The sequence below is a fragment of the Gymnoscopelus braueri genome (assembly GCF_963280865.1).
Source record: "Gymnoscopelus braueri genome assembly, chromosome: 1".
Taxonomy (NCBI): Eukaryota; Metazoa; Chordata; class Actinopteri; order Myctophiformes; family Myctophidae; genus Gymnoscopelus; species Gymnoscopelus braueri.
In genome coordinates, this window is record NC_137603.1 from 61262533 (window position 1) to 61286135 (window position 23603).

General features: G+C 42.3%; 1 protein-coding gene across 4 annotated transcripts in view; it reads left to right on the forward strand.

Moving 5' to 3' along the window:
* Positions 1-1019: 1019 nt before the first annotated feature.
* mylk3 (myosin light chain kinase 3) overlaps positions 1020-23603 on the forward strand; it is a 45894-nt gene continuing 23310 nt past the window's right edge. For 3 of the 4 annotated variants that reach the window (XM_080428541.1, XM_080428542.1, XM_080428544.1), the window contains exon 1: positions 18480-19249. In XM_080428541.1, coding sequence (XP_080284667.1) covers positions 18698-19249 — 552 coding nt within the window. In that variant the 5' untranslated portion in view covers positions 18480-18697. Of the gene's footprint in view, positions 1116-18479; positions 19250-23603 lie in introns of those variants that run through there. The other variant, XM_080428543.1, reaches the window with a different exon arrangement.

Sequence of the window (23603 nt, forward strand, 5' to 3'; positions counted from 1 at the left end):
TAGTTTCCATTGTGGTCCTATGTATTCAATTCATCAACATAGTATAACACAATAATACATGTCATCAACAAATACAAACACTAACACTGTACAAAGGAGAAACGGAAAAGCGGCGGCAGTGAATGACCTCCTTTCGATGGGAAATTACATTTACCTCCCCTTGTTTTTTAAATTTAGAAATAACATCCTTTAAAGATGAATGGATGGTGTCAGGTCATTCCACATTTTGGCGGCAGAGCAGTAAAATGAGAGCTTTCCCATGTTTGTTCTAAATTTGGTGCTACCAGATCATGGTCGCTCCCTCTGGTGCTGGCTGTGGGTGTCTGTCTGTCTGTCTGTCTGTCTGTCTGTCTGTCTGTCTGTCTGTCTGTCTGTCTGTCTGTCTGTCTGTCTGTCTGTCTGTGTGTGTGTGTCTCTCTCTCTCTCTCTCTCTCTCTCTCTCTCTCTCTCTCTCTCTCTCTCTCTCTCTCTCTCTCTCTCTCTCATACTAGTCACACACACACACACACACACACGCACACACACGCACACGCACACGCACACACAGACGCCCTAGTGGTTTTGAAGTGAGCGTCACAAACAAAACTGTCCAATCTGAGCACCTATTAATAAAACAGGACAGTCACATTTCCTGCATACCCCTCACTAATCTCACACAGCTGCTATCTCCCAGCAGGAAGAGGCCTCTGTGTGTGTGTGTGTGTGTGTGTGTGTGTGTGTGTGTGTAGGCGTGCACGCACGCACGCACGCACGCACGCACGCACGCACGCACGCACGCACGCTGTGGTCAGAATAAGAAGGGGGAACAGGGACACCCCCCCCTCCCCTTCCCTCAACTGCAAAGCCTCTGAGCCCAAAGAGAGGGAAGAGGAGAGTGTGTGTGTGCGTGCGTGCGTGCGTGCGTGCGTGCGTGCGTGCGTGTGTGTGTGTGTGTGTTGCTCGGTCCAAAACAGATAGTTTCCTATGTTGTTTCCCTTGCATGCAGCGTCCCAGACTTATGCAGAACATCTCTCTCTCACAGAGCAGAGGATGGATCAGGGACCACCATGTCGCTCTGGTCTCGCTCTCACGGCACGCCAGGTTTCAGCGTCTCGGACTACATTCGCAAGTTCACGGTAAGAAAACGTCTGAGGTGGCAGAGGTTTAGGGTCGCCAACTATACCTGAGATTCAAATAAGGGGACACCTCCGGGCCAGGCGTCACTTATTTCCAAGGTAGAAAATAAGGGACGAACCGGAAAAAGATCAAATCATGTACAGTTTCTTTAATATAATATTTGCTGTCGGGCAGAAACCTCTTATCTCCATATTTTATTTTTTGTAAATTAACGCCCTACTTGATCATTCTACAGCGTCACACACAAAAGCATCAAAAGTAGCAGATCTACAAGTTTGAAATGCGGTGCGAAGCAACACGTTTTGAGCTTGTAGATCTGCTATTTTTGCTATTTTTGAATTTGAATCCTGAAAACAGTTTTTTGGACATACAATGTTTTGTGGTTAACAACCTGTATTATACTATGTATATGACCTGTTTGTTACTATGTCAGTGGTTCTCAAACTTGTTCATGTCAAGGACCCCCAAAATGATATGTATTTGGCCGCGGACCCCCATCTCGAATTATTTTGTTCCAGGGACCCCCCAGAAGCAAAGATTTGAGTTATAAATGTTCGCTTTTAACAAAATATATAAGATTTGCACAAATGTTCACGATTTTTTTTAAATAGCAGTATATATATATGTATATCTGCTATTTTTGAATAGCCAAAGTGTAAATTGTAAAATAATGCTTTTTAGCTCAAATCAAAAAATGACACAGATGCGTCCCAGGTCTTAATGGGTTAAGGGACGATTCAGTATTTCAAGGGACGTTGGCAACCCTTTGGTCACATCCACATGTTGACATGTGGATGTGGGGTTAAACAGCAGCAAATCCACATCCACATGTTGACATGTGGATGTGGATTTGCTGCTGTTTAACCCCACTGAATGCCATGGAAGTTCTTAGATAGACTGAACAGTGAGCGTTTATCGTCTCCTTTAACCACTTAAACCCTATATACAGTAGGCTACTTAGTTGACAGGGGTCCCCCAGGGTTCTATACTAGGTCCGCTGCTTTTCTGCAGAATGTTCTCCCCCCCAGAATAGAGACTCTAGGGTTACAAATCATCCTCAAGTATGATGTCAACTTTCCAAATAATTTACTTGCTTTTTTGTCCTTCAGTGTCCATTACACTATACTGGGAATGTGTTTGTATGCATTTGTTTAGCTTTTGGATAATTCAGCTTAAAGAGGTTGTTCAGCTTAAAGTGATATACTTTTGTTTTAAAAAGTTGTATTTATTTGTTTAAGTTAAAGCTCTATATTCACGAGTAATCATTGCTATAGAGTGCTTGTTCAGTAACAGGTGTCTCCCCGTCTCCCCAGCTCTTTCGTAAACAGGGATACCAATATTATCCAATCAGGAGAGAGAACCCCACAGCGATCATTCATCAGCTTTAGTGTTCCAGTACCAATTTTGTCTGGTCTTTTTTTGTTTTGTTTGTGTCGTCACAATTGCACGTGTTTATCCTGCATGAGTTCTCATTCCTGATTGGATAACACTGGTATCCCGACCTGAAAATGTCTTTTCTGTTTACTAAAGAGCTGGAGAGACACCTGATACTCAACAGTCTATAGCAATGATTGCTATTGGTAGCTTTTTAACACATATTTAAAAAAGAAATAAATATACTCCACTCTGGTGGTGTTGGTGACTTGAGTTGTAGAATGATGATGACATTTCTATTCCGGTCACAAGCTTTAATCTCTGGTTTCTGAGAAGAACAAGTCATCTAATACGAAAACGTGATAAATGATCACACTAGAAACTGTGCTGTACACAGTAAAGTCTTCAGTGTTAATCTTAAAATTTGTAGTGTACAAATACATTCATACGCCGTTCACTGTTGGTTAAATGTTTTACCCATCATTTAATAATGATAATAATAATAATAATACATTTTATTTATAATGCACTTTACATTTTAAACAAATCTCAGTGCTAAATGTTCCTCTATACCAGCTGATGACTGCTGGTACAGAGGGCAAGGATTGATAAAGAATGTATTTATCGTTCTGTTATGTAAACACAGGGAAAAGTTACATACTCTGCCTTTAACCACTTGAACCCTATAGCCTATACTTTGTTGACTAGACTCCCCCGGCCCCAGGGGTCTCTGTACCACGCCCAGTCTCTTCACAGAAAATAGCTTGTTAGATCTGCTATTTTCGCCGAATGTTCTGGTCAGAATCGGGCCGCTGGGTTTCATGTGGTTAACACGGACAAAGTGTCTGTCTCCAGGGTGTGGTTTGATGCCTTCATGTGAAACAGTTTTACGAGATGACAAGCTGTCACCTTGCGGCCCATGTATTATATTTCATAGGTCAGTGAGTCACAGGGGGGATGTGATGACCTTTTCTGTGGTATTCTCAACTAAGTCTTGTTACATTGTGGAGGAAGATGCATTCACCATGCATGGAGTATACCTGTCATTAAGCTACTTGTAAAGTTTAACTTTACTTCTTTATTTAGTTCCTTTAACAACTTAAAGCTGCAACCCAGAACTTGAATGCCCTACGTGCTGGGCTAATACAGAAAGTCGGTTTGGGCATACATCGCATTTTGAGATTCAAGGTCCTACGACTATAGGATCTTCCTTAGCCTCGTTCCCAGCCTAATGCAGAGCGTGTCTATAGGGCGTGACTTCCGTCGTATTCGTCGTATACATACTGGAAGTACTCGAGCGATACGTCCGGTACTTCCGGTTAGACACTCGCAGGTCTCGCCCAGCGTGATAGGATCTAAATGTTTCAATAGAAGAGCAGATAGACCAACTACAACCACCAAATGTGTGTTAGTTATATTGTAGTAACATTCTCTAGTGATGTTGAATGTGAATTGATGTCAGGTGAACTGATGTGTGAATTGGTGTCAGATGAATTGATGTTAGGAGAATTGAATTGATGTTATGTGAATTTGTGTTGGGTGAACTGATATTTGAATTGATATGTGAATTGTTGTGGGGTGAATTCATGTTAAGTGAATTCATGGAACCAACGGCAATACTAACAATCAATCAATATTATTTCCCATAACCTAGAATGTTGCTCCGACGTTTACAAAATAAGAGATTGATACTGCTCATCTTTGTTTTTGAGATACTGAATATTAAATGGCAATGCAATGGCATAATGTATATAAAGCAGGCTTGTGTGATTTTGGAGACATCTATCTGGGTATATCTCACTATACAATGATATATCTGGGCCATCAGGCAGGCGGCAGACATCTGAATCGTGGTCCTCTTGATCCCAACATTGCAATGCACTGCTGATATCTAAGACATCGGCACATAGCGAGTCCCCAAAATACCAAACACACCCAGGTGGGGAAAAAATATCACTTAGCTTGTCAATTCACAAGCTCACTGTATGCCTGAGGCCAATCCACCTGCCCCAAAATATGAGTCTAAAAGCCTAAAGTCCATGCTGATCTGAATGTATATAACATTATGAATTGCACATCTATATTCATAAACTATAATTTTGTTTTTGCCATAAAAGACAACATTTGGTGGCCTCTGCCACTATTCCAGATAAAGGAAGGGCTCGCAACTCACTTTAAATGCGTCAAAACTTTAATAAACAGCAGTCAAACAAACGCTGTTTCGACCTTGCGGTCTTCTTCGGGTTATTGTCTCTGCCACTATTCCAACATACTGTATGGACTGATCTTAATTATGGCATATTTTAGTAGAATATATGAGTTATTGAATATATGAGTTTGCCTAGTCGAGAGATGCAGTGAATTGTTAGAAGTAGAATTAGGCTATTGGCTACAGTGTTTAGCTAGATGTGTTGCTGTAGAATGGTTTGTGTTCATATTCACTTGTTTATGGATACAAGTGTCAGCCATCAGTTTGCATCCATTGAAATTGCCTTGGATTGCCTGTCGCTTTTGCTCGCCTTGTCGTGCACCGATAATAGCAGGTTTACACAAACGTCACAGTGTGAGCTTGTAGATCTGCTATTTTCGGTGCATGACAATGGTGCACAACCAGCTATAAGTCACCCTTAATTGTAGGCTATATCTGTTACTATTCTGTAGAATGAGGCTCTAAAGACACAGCCATACTGTCAATGCCTGCAGTTTAATTGCATTTATTAATTCACAAGCTGACAATCAGCTCGTCTGATCATCCGTATCTGTTGTCAGAGTACTCGGTGGCAAGTCTATGACGTGTTTGACATCAGCACTGTGTGTCAGTCTATACTGTACACCAGGGGTCTTCAACAGGAGGTCCGGGACCCCTCGGGGGTCCTCAGAGCTACTACAGGGGGGCCGCAAAATCATTGGGTGATAGGGTCATGTTTTTTTTTACATTAACCAATAGCCTAGCATCCCCATTCTGAGTGGAACATTATCCAAAAATAGCAGAGCTACAAGCTCACAGTAGATCGGCTATTATTGGCAAAAAGGTTTGGTGTAGAGGGGAAAAAAAGAGCAGACTAAGTATTGACGGTTCAAGTGGTTAAATGTCTAAAAATACACATTAATCACACATACACTGTCTAAGAAATCTATGACATTTTTTAATCTGCACAATTTTATACAATATGTAGTGGGGGGGTCCCTGCTTCATCTCTCTCTCAGCTAAGGGGTCCTTGGCCTGAAAAGGTTGAAGACCCCTGCTTTACACAGTACAGTATATCGGTGGCTGTTGAACGGCATTGCGCGGGCCAAACAGGCGCTAACTACTTGGAGGCCCGTCTATGACATCAATACTAAGACATTAATACTATGGTATATACTGTGTGTGTCTGTCTATATAAACACACAGCCTGTTTGTCTGTCACAGCACAGAACTGGGTCAGTTTTAATCCAATTATGACCAGACTAGGCAGATGACATCAGGGTAGATCAGGGTCAAGATCTGTGCCATTCATTTCTCTTTAAACGTTTCATATTGGCCGAAAAGTCAAGGTCACAGTGCAAGATCAAAGTGAGGTTTTAGCGTGTGTGTGTGTACCAAGGGCCCAGCTTGAAAGTTTTACATTGAGGCTAATACGGAAGAGACAGTTCATATGAATGGCCTGTAGTTTCGCTGTTTTACACCTGCTGGTGTCAGAAAGAATTTAAGCAAGCAGATGGGTTTTTAGACTAGATTTTCTTACCTTAATAAAAATTGTCATAAATACTACATGCTTCCAGTCGCTAGTTTAAAGTCTTCTTTCAATCATCATGATATGCGTTTTGGTAAACTATGGTCCCATTTATTCTAAAATTGACGATAAAGTAGGTTGTGCTCTAGGAGGGGCGGGATGATTTGATTGACAAGCTACACAACCAATAACATTCATTCCCCGCCCTCGCTCTTGATTGACAAGCTACCCAATAATGGTCTGGTGTCATTCTGCAGGATATGACGCGATATAGAAAGATGGCGGATTTGAAATTGCTGAACAATCGGCTTCATTTACGGTCTGTAGAGTCTAGGGGCGTAACGCTGTCCATTCTTTTTATACAGTATGGTGTGTACACTGTGCACGATTTTGGCCATCTTAAACCATCCTGACATAGTTCTGTAGCACTTTCCCAAAGCGCCGTTATTATTTCCATTCACACACCGATGGGGGAGGCAACCACGCAAGGCGCACCACAGATCTCTAAAGGGAGAAAGATAATCTCTACCCAGTGGTTCCCAACCTTTTTTTTCTCCTTCGAGCCCCCCCCCCCTTTTAGATCTGTTAAAAGCTGAGACCCCCTAGCACAACACATGCGCATACACACACACACACACACACACGCACACACACATGTGCACGCACGGACACACACACACACACACACACACACACACACACACACACACACACACACACACACACACACACACACACACACACACACACACACACACACACACACACGCATGCACTTGTGTTTTAAAGACATGCACCACTTCAGCCCTAGATACTTGCACTTACTTGTTTTTACAATGCACAATGACATGCCAAAACAAAAATACATGTACATTTGGGAGTTGGCTATGTTAAAGGGCAAGACCACTTTAGTAGAGGTTTGGGTTGTGTAGTTACCTTGCCATGATGTATCTCCAAAGGTGTTCAAGAAATCAAAAATAATTGCTCCATCGATTAGAAATTGATAATTAAAAATATGCTCCTCATTGACGGTAAAACAGCTCTCAAAGTCTCTTTTAGTACATAAACGAACGCACACAAAGTTTTTTTTAAATAAAAATGTTAACTTCCTGTTGATTTTGCTATATTTATTAAGAAGAAAACCCGGACTGGATCCGCTGATCCGGATCTTCAAGTAGTAAAAATCAACAGGGAGTTGACAATTTTATTTAAAAAGAAACAGTACTGGGTTTGGTGATGTTCTATATTGTCAGCTTTGTTTGTGTTCGTTTACGTGCTAAAAGAGTGGCTTTGAGAGCTGTTTTACCGTACAATGTAAGTCAATGAGAAGCATATTTTGAATTATCAATTTCTGATCAATGGAGGAATTATTTTTGATTTCTTGACCACCTTTGGAGTTACATCAAGGTAACTACACAACCCTAACCTCTACTAAAGTGGTCTTGCCCTTTAAAGTTACAAGATAATATATTCTGACAAGTTGTACTAATATCACATTGAGAACATACAGGTAGACAGTGGAAGAAAGCAAGTTATGATTTTGTGTTGTATAAAAATATTGAATCAAGCAACTTAAAAACTTGGGTGCACACAAAAGCCAGAGTAGACGTTAAAATGACCCCAGAAGTGTATTAAAGTGAAATACTGAAATTTGCGCAGCGGTTTACGAGATTAGTTAGACAGACCTACAGACAAACAGACGCGCACGCATAGCACATGGCCGCACGCATACCCTGCATGCCATGCAGGCTAACACACGCGCGCGCGCAATGGAACGCAGGCAGGCACGCACACACTCACAATGATTTTCCACTTTTAAGCTATACGATGTGGAAACAGTCTCCGCAGCAAGCCGAGCAGTTTAAGAGTTGTTGGAAAACATAGGGTCATGAAAACCCTAATAACTAGGCCCCTGCAGCTGTTGACAGACTGCTATGATATATGGGCCCTTCCTGTATGGCTGCAGATTACTGCAGATGATGAGGCTACTGTTTTAGCACTCTCACAGGTGGCACATGGCTGCCGCCGTCCTGTTTCACAATAGCTGCTGTCACAGAGGTGAATTCTCTCCTCTGGGGCCAAATAGCACCAAGTTAACCCCAGACAAATACCTGCTGTCTATATATTATTTGAGGCTGTTAGTGCTGAGAGCATTCAGAATACAGTACATCTAAGTTTGTGGATCGTTGCTGTCGGGCAGAAACCTCCTTTCTCCATATTCTAACTTTTTGTGTTTTTTCATAAATTAACACCCTACTAGATCATACTACGGCGTCACACAAAAGTATCAAAAGTAGCAGATCTACAAGCTCGAAACGTGGCACGAAGCGACGCGTTTTAAGCTTGGAGATCTGCTACTTTTGCTATTTTTGAATTTGAATCCTGAAAAGTAACTGTTTTGGACGATATTAGTGGTGTATATGTACATAATTATCAAAATTATTATTATTATTATCAATATGTACATAATTATCAAAATTGTTTTAAAAAAATGCTCACTTTTGAGCTTGTGGATGTGTTGTATATATTTGCCTATAATGACAAAGCAACAAGCAGAAAAGCGGTGCACACCAATGTTGCTGAGGTGCTGACCGCAGAAGACTTCAAAGAAAGAAAGAGGCCAGTAACAGGAAGAGTGGGCACTAAGGAAGAGTGGGCACCTCGAAGTTAAATTGCCAATTCTTTTCCCAAAATGTAAAAAAAACATAATAATAATAAGTAATGTAAAGTATACATGATTAGAACATGCTTGAACATATAATATTTTGTCATTTTGGGCATTAACAAGAAGTTGAAGGGTAAATTGTACCGTGCATGTTCAAATTGATTGATTGAATACTTTATTAACTAGATTAACACTACAGGTAGTACTGGTCAAAGGTTATTTTTCCAATTCTTCATCTTTTTACATTTTGGAAAAATAGCCATCTAATATCGAGGTGCCCACTCTCTTCCTGTATCCAAGAGGCCGCACGGCTCGTAGCCACGATGCAAACAATTTAATGGTACAAATTAAACAAAAGTTTCTGCACCAAAATATTCCCTTGACTTAATGATTCCTCTAAAGGTAACTCCGCACCAAACAGACTCGTCCAGACTATTGCAGACTACTCCAGACTGCAACAGACTGGTATTCGGTTGGCAAAAGTTGGCATTTAAGTCTGTCAGCCGACTGGCCATTCATGTGCTAATTTGACTTTTAGCCTGCCAGCGTTGCCAGGTCTGCTTATTATAAGCGACTTTGGGCTTGTTTCCCTGCAAAGCCACTTAGGGATGTTCCCAGCGTTTTTTCTTCACTGACGTGCAGTGGTGTAAGTAACTAGTACATTTACTCAAGTACTGTACTTAAGTACAATTTTGAGGTACTTTTACTTTACTGGAGTATTTCCAATTGTCTATACTTGTACTCCACAACAATTATTTGAAATGTTTAGTTACTAGTTACTTTGCAGATATAAATCATTATGAAACATACATTAACCACTTTAGCCCTATTTTATACCTATAAGCTATTTGAAAATAGCAGATCTACAAGCTCACAACGTGTTGCGATGCACGCGTTCTGAGCTTGTAGATCTGCTATTTTCAAACATTTTTGTACTTTTACTTTTGGTACTTTAAGTACATTTTTATACCAATACTTTAGTACTTTTACTCAAGTAAATGTTGAATTCTGGACTTTTACTTGTAACAGACTCAGAGTACATCTATTGCATTCAAGCCTGGAATTTCGTCATTTTAGGGGCAAGGCCACTTGGCCTTTGGTGTTGTAATTTTTTGGAGGGCACAAAGGCCCTGCCCGGTCTTCCTGCCAGGGCAGGAAGGCCATCCAAAAAAATAATAATGATTTTTAAGTCCAAAAATGATTTTTAAGTCCACGGAAATAATGCATTTAACTTGAAGGTTAAGGATCATTGTATTTTAATATATTATAAGAATAGTATAACTATCTGTGAAATATAACCCATTTATTTCACAAAATAATGTGTTGGCAAATGACCAATATTTAGTTATATAGGTCTCAATATGTCACATTCAGCCCTGGACTTCACTGACTGAAGTAGGGGTCACATTAATCACATTAGATTCACAGAATGTATTTTACCCACAAGTTATTTTCATTCAAATGAAATGTGAATGAACTTGCACTAATAATGACTTTAGTTGATTTTTCACTCTTTAAAATATAGTATTTCTTAATTATTAATAATTACAGCTTGTAGATTGGCTATTTTCACGATTTTAAATTGTTTTTAAATAATAATAAAAAAGGAACATACAAGATTTCCACCCGACAGCCATAATATAATAGCCAATATATGGTTCTGTATCAGTATATGAGTCCGTTTTTGCGGATTTCATTCTAATTGGCTACTATGCCTGCATATGAATTTCATGAGCCTGGGTAGGTCACCCTGGCTTGGAGATATGCCCTGTAGCGCACACTCCGCCAGTGGTGTAAAGTAACTAAGTACATTTACTCAAGTACTGTACTTAAGTACACTTTTGAGGATTTTTTACTTTACTGGAGTATTTCTAATTTTCAGTACTTTTACTTCTACTCCATACATCTCTGAGGAAAATATTCTACTTTTACTCCACTACAATTATTTGAAAACTTTAGTTATTAGTTACTTTGCAGATATAAATTATTACATTATAAAACATACAGTAACCACTTTAGCTCTATTTTATACCTAGGCTATTTGAAAATAGCCGATCTACAAGCTCACAACGCGTCGCGAAGCGACGCGTTGTGAGCTTGTAGATCTGCTATTTTCAAACATTTGAGTACTTTTACTTTTGGTACTTTAAGTACATTTTGATACCAATACTTTTGTACTTTCACTCAAGTACATTTTTAATTCGGGACTTTTACTTGTAACGGAGTACTTCTACATTGCAGTATTGATACTTTTACTTAAGTAAAACATTTGAGTACTTTTTCCACCACTGCGCTCCACACAGCAGCAGCAGGTGAAAGCAATTCACTTAAACGAGGGTTGTGTTGCGCACCAAAACTGCGCAAAACTAGGTCAAATCAATCAATCTCTCTCTCTCTCTCTGGGAGCAACAACGAGAAACAGTGAATGTAGGTTTTCATAGACATGGTCGCTTGTTTCTCTCACATAATCTGGCAACACCGACAGCCCTTTGTTGTCACTGCCACTGCTCTGCCAGTCGGCTAAAAAGCTGAACATGTTCGGTCGGCTCTGGGTCGGCCGAAAAGGTCCCGACGGACCCCTAACCGACTGGCCGACGGACCCCTAACCGACTGGCCGACGCTTCCCGAAGCCAAATCGGCCCAAAGTCGGGCCGATTTGGATTGGTCTGGAGCCAGCTTTAGACAATGAAGATAAAATGTGAATGGCTATCTTGTTGTCTATAGGCCTACAACAAAACATTAACATTTTTACCACATACAGTCATAGCATTTTATCTGAATAATTATCATTCCACATTTCAGTTAGCCATTATATTACATAACTACATTACCCATCACACCTCGGAGAACTACAGCGGGAAAAGATCATGTAAAGATCATTATAGATCATGTAGATGATCTATAACAGGCCGATTTGCGTTTTTACCTATAACTGCACTGATCTGTGTAAAACTTTGTATGCACACTCCCTAGAGGCCAAGGAAAAACCTTTGCCCTGCATTTTTCACATCTGCCATTTATAGAGCCACCAGAAGGCCGACTTATGTAAAAAAAAAAAATTATATTACTTCAGATTTTATCCACATTTCATGCAAATCGGTACACATGATCTCTACAGTCATGTGATTGAGATGGATCTGTTAGATATTTCATATTCCATCCTGATTGGCTAAGATTGACATCTAAAGTTTGCAGGGGTGGCCTGTGAACAAAATGCTACAAATCATGAACGCAGTGTCCGATTGTGGTGAAACTTTGCGTGCACATTCGCACTACGTTGAGGAACACATTTTAACATTGCCCTATTATAGCGCCACCAGGAGGCAGATATTTGCTAAAACAAAATTCTTTATATTACTCCTAAAAAAAAAAACCAAACATCACACAAATCGGTTCACATTATCTGTATAGTCAAGTGATCAAGACAGATCCGTCCTATTTTTCATATTCCATCCTGATCGGCGAATTACGAACATTGCTGGCCCACACCTGACCTGGCGGAGACCTGTGTTCCGAGAAGCACTTTTTCTAGTTGTATCTGTAGTATGTTGTTGTGTATGATGTGTATTTGGGTGTGACGGACCCCAGGAAGAATAGCCATGCTTATGCAAGTGCTAATGGGGATCCATAATAAAGTAAAGTAAAGATTACCCATCACACCTTAGAAAACTACAGCTATGGAAACTATATAGGTTACAAACCTAATCCCGGTTATTTGAGTTTTACGAGCGCGATGTCTCGCTTATGGGAGAGCGCCCCCTGACGTGATCACAGAAGCATTTATTATACACTTCCAGACAATTAATTGGCTGGACCAACCTCATACTGATCACATGAGCAGCAGGGCCCTGCCCCCCTTGTGCTATACAATGGACCTGCAGTGACAGCATTCATTCAAGTCATTTTCCAAGTCAAAGTCCTGATTAGTCAACAGGGTTACCCCCTGCCTAGAACCTACACTTAGGACTGCCTGCGCCAGGGGCGGCGCAGTCACATCCAGTCTGTAGAATCTGGTGAAGGTCAAAGGTGAAGACCAACTCACCGCAGTGCAGACATCCTGGATAGTGACCCCTTTAGAAAGCACCCAGGATGCAGACATCCCTCTAGTAGAATGTGCACACAGACCGTCTGGAGGCTGCAGCAGACCCTTACTAGAGTAAGACAACTGTATGGCCTCCACTATCCAGTGAGAGAGAGCTTCTGCTTTGTTATGGGTTTACCAGCAAATCGCTTTGCCCATGAAACAAATAACTGGTCTGACTTCCTCAGAGTCTTAGACCTGTCAATATACAAACTCAATGCTCTGACCGGGCTGTAATGTAATCTCTGATCCTCCTGTGAAGTAAAAGGGGAAGGTGAAATGCCTCCAATTCAACAGGAACACATTTAACTAAAGGGTTTTTAGGTACAAACCCCGGATTGGGCTTAATGACCACCCTATTTGTGGGCCCGATTCACTAAGCTGGTCGTAAATATCAGTGTAAATAACGTGTAAATAAAGTGACTAAAGGAGGGTGTATTTTCTCTAAGCAAAAACCGACGTGCAATTCACAAAGGGGGTGTGTAAATCCCTGATATGTGCGGATCACAGTTGTTCCTCATTTTTGTCTGAAGGTCAGAGGTGCGTTCATATATAGAAGATGCTTTGCATTGCTCCACGCCCCCATTTAAAACCATAAAGCTGTTTACACTCAAAATATGGGTGTAAACAGCTTAGTGAATCGGGCCCATTGTTATCAGCTAAATGAGTGCACTCTGGATGCATCGAGAGCACATGGATATCACTGACACCGACAAGCTTAGTGGTTGTCAAGGCTAGAAGTAGCGCTGTTTTAAGCGACCAGGGGTCTTCAACGTTTTCAGGCCAAGGACCCCTTAGCTGAGAGAGAGATGAAGCAGGGACCCCCCACTACATATTGTATAAAATTGTTTTGCAGATTAAAACATTTCATACATTTATTACACAGTGTATGTGTGATTAATGTGTATTTTCAGACATTTAACCACTTGAACCGTCAGTCTGCTCTTTTTTTCCCTCTACACCAAACCTCTTTGCCAAAATTAGCCAATCTACAAGCTCACCACGCCTCACAGCGCGAGCCGTTGTGAGCTTGTAGATCTGCTATTTTTGGATAATGTTCCACTCAGAATAGGGATGCTAGGCGAGTGGTTAATGTAAAAAACATGATCCTATCACACAAAGATTTGGTGGCCCCCCTGCAGTAACTCTGAGGACCCCCGAGGGGTCCCGGACCCCCTGTTGAAGACCCCTGCACTACACTCAAAGGCTCAAAAGGCGGTTGAGAGAGTTAGTCCAGTACCAAGGCCAAATCCCAGGCCGGGTTAAGGTCTTAGAAACTGGAAGGAGGCGACGAGCCCCTTTCATGAAACGGCATATGAGCGAGTGTTGCCCCGCCGATGTGTCATCAAAGCCTATTTGGCAAGCTGAAATAGCCACCAGATCACTTTCACAGTGGAGAAGGCTCTGCCTTGGTCCATTAGCTCCTGGAGAAAGGATAGAATATCCGCCACGGAGGCCTGGAATGGGACAGCGTGTGATTTCTCACACCAATTCACAACCAAGGCTCATGCCTTGTTCAGCAGTCTGACGGCAGCCGGGTGGAAGCTGCTCTTGATACTGCGGTAGGCCCCCTTGCCCGGCCGCGGTCGTTGTAGGGGGTTGAACAGTTTGTGACTTGGTTGGTACTTGTCCTTGATGATGCGCTGGGCTTTGACTACGCACAGCTTTTTGTACAGTTCCTGGAGCGTGGGGAGCTCGCCTCCCATTATGCGCTCTGCCGATTGCACTACTCGCTGTAGGCTTATCTTTTCTCGGGCCGTACAGTTTCCATACCAGGCCGTAACACAGCCTGATAGAACGCCTTCAACTGAGCTGTTGTAGTACAGCCTGAGGATGCGGTGTCCTACTCCGAAACTTCTTCAGGCGGCGGAGCCAGTACAGTCGCTGCTGAGCATTTTTCCTCACGTGTGTGGTATGTGTCTCCCATTTGAGGTCCTCCTCGGTGTGTACTCCAATCAGCTCCTTGGTCTTGTCGAAGGTTAAGGGCGAGGTTTTTCTCCCGGCACCAGAGTGCCAGTGTGTTGATCTCATCTCTATAGTCAGACTCGTCATTGTTGACAATTCGACCCATCACTGTCGTCCGCGTACTTTATGATGGTGTTGGAGTCATGTGTGGCTGTGCAGTCATACGTGTACAGGGAGTAGAGGAGAGGGCTCAGCACGCATCCCTGGGGTGCTCCAGTGTTGAGGGTCAGTGGGTCAGATGTGATGCTGCCCATTCTCACCACCTGATGTCGGTTTGACAGGAAGTCTTGTATCCAGTCGCACATGCTTGGGTGTAGCCCTAGGTCTCGGTGCTTTGTGTCAAGTTCACGAACAGCATACGTACTGTACATATTTGTCCTTCAGCAGCTTGTTATCCGTGTGCAAGAGGACAGTGTGGAGAGCCATGCCAATAGCGACGTCGGTGGATCTGTTTTTACGGTATGCAAACTGCCACGGGTCCAGCGAGGCAGGTAGGGTGGAGCAGATGAATTCCCTCACCAGCTTCTCAAAGCATTTGCTGACTACCGGGGTGAGAGCGACAGGTCTCCAGTCGTTCAGGCCTTTTTGGGGAGGGGCACAATGGTTGACATTTTGAAACCTGCAGGGACCACAGCTTGAAGATGTCAGCAAAAACACCCGCCAGCTGGTCTGTGCATGCTTTTAGGACCCGGCCTGGAATCCCATCAGGTCCCACTGCCTTCTGGATTTTCTGGAGCATGTGTGAAGGCTGTACACAGAGATGGTTAGAGGGCTGGTCTTCTCTGCTGGTGCTGCTGATGGCCCCGCTTGGCTGCCGCGGTTGGAGCTGGTCTCGAACCGGCCGTAATTAGTAAAAAAAAGTAAAGTCCGGAATTCGCTGTGTGATCGCTGTGCTAATGTCCAAAATTGCTTGTCTGTCATAACTCCTTATACTCCCGACGGTGTAGATAAAAAAAAGTAAGGCAAAAAAAAAAAAAAAAAAATAACGTGACGATGTTGTGGAGCGTCCATTGGCGCTACCATTGAGTGAGTAATATGAAAAATAACCACATTACCATCACACCTCAGAAAACTGCAGCTATGGAAACCACATTATCCATCACACAGCAGAGAGAACAGTAGATTACTGTCATTGTGGCCTCCGTATTGGCACGGACGTGTTGTGAGCTTGGAGATCTGCTATTCTCACTATTTTTTTACATTTTTAAAAAGTTCCACCTCCCCATTTCAATTTAAATACAGCGATGCATTGCTATTAAATATATACTGTACTTTCTAGTTTGTACTTTTGAATACTTATTTTTTTTAAAGCATGTACTCTTGAAAACATAATGTATTTTTAAAAGCAAGTTCACTCCAGCATCCAAGTATACATTTGATTGAGCAACATTCACTTGTAGTTGTAGTAGAGTAATAGTTGACCAGTATACTTTGACTCAAGTTTTATGGTCGAGCACTTTGTCCACCACACTGCCAACTTCTATTGTTAGATGTTGGTAAATAGAGTTGTGTGTCTCTCCTAATAAACACACACATTCTTTGATCTATCCCCCCCGACACACACACACACACACACACACACACACACACACACACACACACACACACACACACACACACACACACACACACACACACACACACACACACACACACAGTGTCCTGCCACCGGACAGTCCCATCATCACCATCATTGCATAACATATGCTCATATCCAGTAGATTATGTAGTAGAACCTGGCAGTCTCTCAAACACGGTGACATCCTCCCACCAGACCAGGATTTATAAATAAAACCCTGGGGCTTACATGATAATACACTGTGTAAGGGACTGACTTTAATACATGATAATACACTGTGTAAGGGACTGACTTTAATACGCAAACAGTTAGTTTGCGTATTAAAGGGTTTGCGGGGGGGAGGTGTTGTTTAGGTACTCAACTGTTTGCGTATTAAAGGGTTTGCGGGGGGGAGGTGTTGTTTAGGTACTCAACTTGAATATCGTCGCCGTCAGGCAGAAATCTTGTATTTCCATATTTCACCTTTTTATGTTTCTTTTTAGTTTTTTTTTCATAAAATAATGCCCTATTTCAAATGTCGTCATATGACAGTATGCAAGAAATGGGTTCTAAAATGTATGTAAAACGGGGAAACCCTGGAGCAGTCCTGTCAAGTGGCCAGTTCTCAGGTTACCCAATAAACAATAAGTTCTAGAAGGTGACGGGTCAAGCAGCTACATGTAGATTCCAGTTGTCCACTTGGAGTGTTCAACATTGCTGGTTTATTTTTAAAGGACACCCTGTGCCAGTGTCAACTCGCATTCGTCACACAACACTCCTGCTGCACAGTATTGTCGAGCGGCCCGTTGTGTGTGGGTTTGTGTGCAAATGCAGTAGAACAACAAGACTTGTAGTGTAAAAAGCTCAGCTAGCGCCCCCTAGAGGTCGTGCTGCTCCAAGTTTCATGGCAAGCCGTTCCATTAGAATTTGAAATGTCTTGCGTGCAAGTGGACATTTTGTACTATGGGTGTCGCTAGAGAAATGTCCATGGGGTTAGGGTTCGAATCAGTCAGTGCAACACGTTCAGCCGACCATCCCTCCTGCAACAAGGCACTGAATCAAATTTATGTTACTGCATTGCTTATTTTATCACCTGCAGATAAAAAGCTGCAGAGTAGCACTGCGCTCTTTCATCATATTATTGGTTGAAATTGGTAAGTACAGATCTGCTGATATAATCATGCATTATGCTTTTGTTTGACAGGAACATAATTAAGATTGATCTTTAGGGACTCTTAATATAAAAATACATAAAGTTTGAATTATAAACATTTTTTGGCATCTATTGTAAATTGTGCTCCGGTTGTGACCACGGATATGCTCTAAAAGTGTTTTTAAATACAGTACAGGCTTTGACTTATCCCAACACATAATGACACACAGGACTCATGCTGCTCATTATTATTAGATATATAAATACTCTAAGCCAAGTGCTAACAATGGTGTTGGTGACATGATGGGATACAGCTCAGTGTTTATCTAGCCACTGTGATGCATTGTGAGCTTGTAGATCTGCTATTTATTTATGTGTTGTTTACGAAGGTTACGAATCGGGACACATGGGCTGCATAACTACCGATACTGATGTCGTGGAAAAAGTCAATAAATGGCTTATCAGCCAAACCGATGTAACGGTTAACACCTATAAGCATAAACCAAATTAAGCATCCTGCCAAAGAATGACCGGTGATAGTTTAAAACTATGATCCCTATTCTTTCTTCCAAAGTTCCAAACGTTGCTCTCTCCCGGCCATGCCGGATGTGCGGTCCTCCTCGGGTGCAAAGGTCATCCCTGGCATGTCCACCAGCCAGCAGTAAAAGCTTCTGAGGTGGATTTAGACGTTATGGTGATGTCAAACCACCGTTGGAATCTTGGCCAGGGACTACTGGCTGCGGACACATAAAAAAAAAGGGAGGGGTAAAGGGTACAGAGACAAGTAGAGAGATAAGATAGTGAGGAGGTGTGTAAGAGTACAGTGCCTCTAACATACAGACAACAAGGATATACTGTGAGAGAGAGACATAGAGGGAGAGAGGGAGGGAGAGAGAGAGAGAGGGTGGAGCTGTTGTTTAGTAGATGGACTGAAGCAGACAGACAGAACACCCCCCAGACACCTTGGAGGGCTTCAGGCAAAACAGAGCTAATGACCGACAGAGAGCTGTGGCGAGGTTGTTGATCTCCTGGCTCCCACCACCACCTCCTCCTCGACCCTGACGCCGCCATGAGCAAGCCGGCCACTTTGGCCAACTGCATTGCCAGGATGTACGAGGGCGGGAAGCTGGACAATGGAGCGGCGGCCCCCGCCGGGGCCGCGAAGAAGACCACCCCGAGCACGAGCACGGGCCTCCTGGCCACGCTGGGACGCATGGAGATCAAACTGTTCCAGCTGGAGGGCAAGGTGGAGCAGATGGCCTCCGGGCAGGCCGAGGTGCTCCACCGGCTGGACGCGGTGTGCCAGGGCATCGCCTCGCTGCAGACGGACGGGACCCACGTCCGGAAGGAGAGAGAGCTCCCGAACAGGGACGAGGCGCCCCAGACCCAGGAGCCGCCGTCCTGGGTCTCGGAGGTCAAAGCCATGTGCGGGGAGACCGTGGCTCTGATGAGGGGCCTGCAGCAGGAAGGGACGAGGCAGAGAGAGAAGCTGGAAGGGCTGGAGGGCTCCGTGTCCGTCCTGGGCAACGTGCTGGGCTACGTGGGCCAAGTGTTCCGTAGCTCCAAGGTGGTGGAGTTCATCCTGAACGGCGTGGGTGTGAGCAGCGCTCCTCAGGAACAGGTCAGTCAACCGCAGACCTTCCCTATACAGCCATCTTCTGTTTCTGTAATAAATCGTCCCTCCCGTTGACTTGTCCTGCAGTGAAACTGAAGTGAAGTTCACGCTAAGGTTCCTTGCCACGGCTCCATATTGCACAGTTAAGCCGGTCACAACTATCATCGCTTGATCACAATTATTGGATCTAATTGCATAATCGTTTTCACAATCTTTCATCTGTATAAAAACAGCTGGATGAAATTAACAGAGGTGTCATATTTCCGTCATTATTTCCATGTCGCCGTCTACACTCTTTTAGCCACTTTCAACCTGATGTCCCTATTCTGGGCATTTAGGGCAAAGAATCTCCAACATGTATAAAATGGTCATACATTTTCCAAAATAGCTATAATGCTCCGTTTAAAATAATAATAACATTATTAAGTTTGGCCTGCGCTTTAGATTTTTTTTTAAATTAGTCATATCTGCCCTGCATGTGCAATTTTAGTTTCCAAAGCCTAAAAGGCAAACAAAAATGTAATGTTCGCACGTTCCAATGTTTAATACCAAAAACACAATTATATCGTGTGTATGACAATGAATCATGGACTAAATGTTATGATGGTGACAGCTCTAATTGCACACGTTGTTCTGTGAGATGCTTCATGCAGCATGCTGCTAGTGGAGCTCCCATGTTTGTTCTCAGTAAGAATGTTATGTACTTCCTTGGCTTCCACTGGAAGGAACAGCTTGTACTGTATTATTTCTATAGAAACAAAAGGTATTCTTGGGCATTGGCACAAACATACTGTAATGTGGTAGCACTTTACTTAAAGGTCGGGTCTATAATGCATTACAGTCACATTTATAATGCATTATAATGCACTTATAAGGCATTATTACACTCGTTGTAAATGTTTATAATCATGTATGACAAAGATTTATGAAGTATTATAAGTGCTGGTTATAATGCATTATAAGCTCAGTGGAACACCACATTACATAACTGCCATAACTTAGACAGTTATAAAGTGTCTTTGTTATAAGTATGTTCATGATTACAAACATTTAGACCACAAGTGTTATGAAGCATTATAAGCGCATTGTAATGCATTATAAATGTGCTTATAATGCATTATAGACCCGACCTTTATATACAGTCTTACCTATTTACTGCTACAGTAGATGTTGTCATTCCTTAAATGAGTATTTGACTACAAAGGCACAGCTAATTGTTCTACACATTAGTGCAAACATCCTTTGATATTCAGCATACCTATTCTCTGTGTGTGGTGTGTGTGTGTGTGTGTGTGTGTGTGTGTGTGTGTGTGTGTGTGTGTGTGTGTGTGTGTGTGTGTGTGTGTGTGTGTGTGTGTGTGTGTGTGTGTGTGTGTGGGGGGGGGTGAGTGGGTGGGTAAGTGGGTGCGTGCGTGCGTGTGTGTATCACTAAATCAAAAATGAAACAAACCATTCAGCCAATTTGATTTCAGATTCCTAACATAATTGCTTCCCCGGTGCCAACACCATATATGGTCGATATGACACAGACCAGCCCCCCCCCCCCCTTCATGAGCATAATGAACAAGTGTGATTTGAAGGTGCTCTCATGTTAAGCAACAGTCTTTTGAATTACGTCCAGCTGACCCGGGTTACTATGTGCCTGTTTAGCCAGCTGCCTGGAAACAATGTGTGCGGTTTGCCAACAGAAGCACAGTTGCAACAGTAGACACAGCACAGTGTTGACGTTAAAGTATCGTTCATTTCTTCACTATCAATATTACAACATTTTTATATATCATTGCTGTCGGGCAGAAACCTCCTATCTCCATATTCTAACTTATTTTTTCATAAATTAATGCCCCACTTAATACTCATACTACAGCGTCAAATAAAAGCATCAATAGTAGCAGATCCACAAGCTCCTGAAATCCTGAAAAGTAACAGTTTTGGACTTAAGAGGTTTCCACCCGCCAGCAACGATTTATAAAGCACTTTAAAAACAACTAGCAGTAACCACAGTGCTGTACAGAAATAGCCTACATGTCACTACATAGACAGAACAGAACTCAACACATAGAATGGTACAACAACACATACAGACCAGTCCTGTACACGTGGAACTGTTTATTACCACAACAACACCCAAATAATAACACACAACAAAGACCAGGGGTTACCAAACCTTTCCATGCCAAGGACCCGCAAATAGCCATAGCCTCTGGCTGTGGCGCCCCTATTGCGAAATGGCTTAAGAAATGGCGCCCCTAGGACCTAAGGCAAAGACCTAGATTTGCCCAAGCACCTAGGACCAAAGACGTATTGTGCCACAAGAACAACTGGTCGTAGACCTTACAATATGTGCGCACCAAAATCAACATAATGGATGAGAACACACTATCCAACAACTGCTAACGAAAACAACTTTGCAGACTCTTCACAGCAAATGAGAAAGTAGCCACATATTGATGAATGAGTATAGAAAGACTGTAACATTTAACGTTTTGGACATTTAAAACTTGGCTTGGATGGTTATAGCCGTATAAGCGGGGTAGACTAATGCACTAGTCTGCGTCCATGTCACTTTCACTGTCAGCCATAGCGTCCCTTGTGTGAATATGCATTGCATGGCTTGTTCCTTGGATGAGCAAAGCTTGGGTAATTCAATTTGATTATTAAACAACATTTTAGCTTCCATTTTTGTTAGCCTAGCTTAGCATGACAAGACGAGTCCTGTTGGCTACTGTAAACGGCAATCAATCTTCGTGATATGTCCCACCCTGTAGCCTACTGTTTTTAAAGGAAATACGTGTTATTTAGAATCAAATATCATGTTTTCTAGCGTGTCATGGGGTCTTTTAGCTTTAATGGGAACTGTGGAACCATCAGGCATAGCCACGGGAACTAGGGGTGCTGGGTGGGCAGATGTGTAAAGCCTCAACGTCATTTCTTCGGGTAGTACTTCTGTCCAAATACCGGTACTTCCATTTAGACACTCAACCGGCTAGCATGGGGTTGTGCAGCTCTGATATTTTCCAGTTAGTCTAATAGCTTAAGGCCATAAAACATGTTATATACAGCATTCATGTCTTTTAAATTAAATTAGGTTGTGTGGTGGAAGATGCAATTATGCTAGAGTTTCCCCTCTTTGCATCATGTGCAGGTTAATCGTGGGAATAATGACAACCTGGACAGGTACAAGGACTGAAAATGTCATGGCTGAAAATTGAGATTCAGAATAGTTTCCAAGGAATTTTCACTCTTTCGATTGTCAGGAGAAAGATCATTTATCATCTACGATGTTATGGTATTACAGTTCCAATTTTGACTTCTCATTTTGTTTTGTTTCATCACTTCCAATTACACTTTTTTAAATCCTGTATCCTGAATGAGTTCTCTCTCCTGATTGGTTAAAATTGGTTTCCTGACCTGAAAAATGATTTGTTTTTGTTTACTCAAGAGCTGGAAAGACCCTGTTATTGAACAAACACTATATGCAATGATTGTTTTTTTTTCAAGTTTGGGTCCTTTTTTACTGAATTGGTCTTGAGAGTCCCTTCCTAGAAGTGGAGTCAATACAATATTTGTCTTTGAAATGTAGTGGAGTGAAAGACATAAGCTTACAAAAAACTCAAGTAAAGTACAGATACATTACAGAAAATGTACTTAAGTACAACGTAGCCTACTCAAGTAAATGTACTTAGTTACTGTCCATTGTCCACCACTGCTTGCCACACTAGCACTTTGCTGCTTGCACCCGAGTAGTGACCAAAAAAACCACTTGATTCTTGATTCATGCATTGGATTGCTTATTCAGTCTATACCTGACTGACACTATGCAGTGTTGATATTGTTAAACCCTCTAGACTTAGATAGATATAGATACCTATTGACAGCCCAGAGAAAACACAGCAGGTATAATTACAGTTAGTTACAGATACAGAGTAAGGAAAGTACTGTCAGATACAGCAATACACAGGTAAGAAATAACAATAAGAAACACCATCAATAAAGAACAACAGTATACAAAAGCATGTACACCTATACAACTATCCTGCACTATGCAGAAAAACAACAGTACCAGTTTACAGTGTCCTCACAAACCAAAACGTGTCGGTGTCACACCGTGAAACCGGTACAATCAGTGCAAATTAGGCAAAGAAAAGTGACAGTGTCCACAGTGCAATCAGTACAATAACTATCTAAGTGTCATTAGAGGTCAGAGTCCTTGGTACTTTCTCTTCTTTTATATTTTATTCCAAGTTATGACCAAGTTGTACCTGGCAGAGCGTCCAACGTGTGTCTCGTTGTAAATCCTCATAGCTACCGGCACAAAGGTGTCTCACACAGTTCCACCCGGGGTAGGTGAATCTATTGTTTC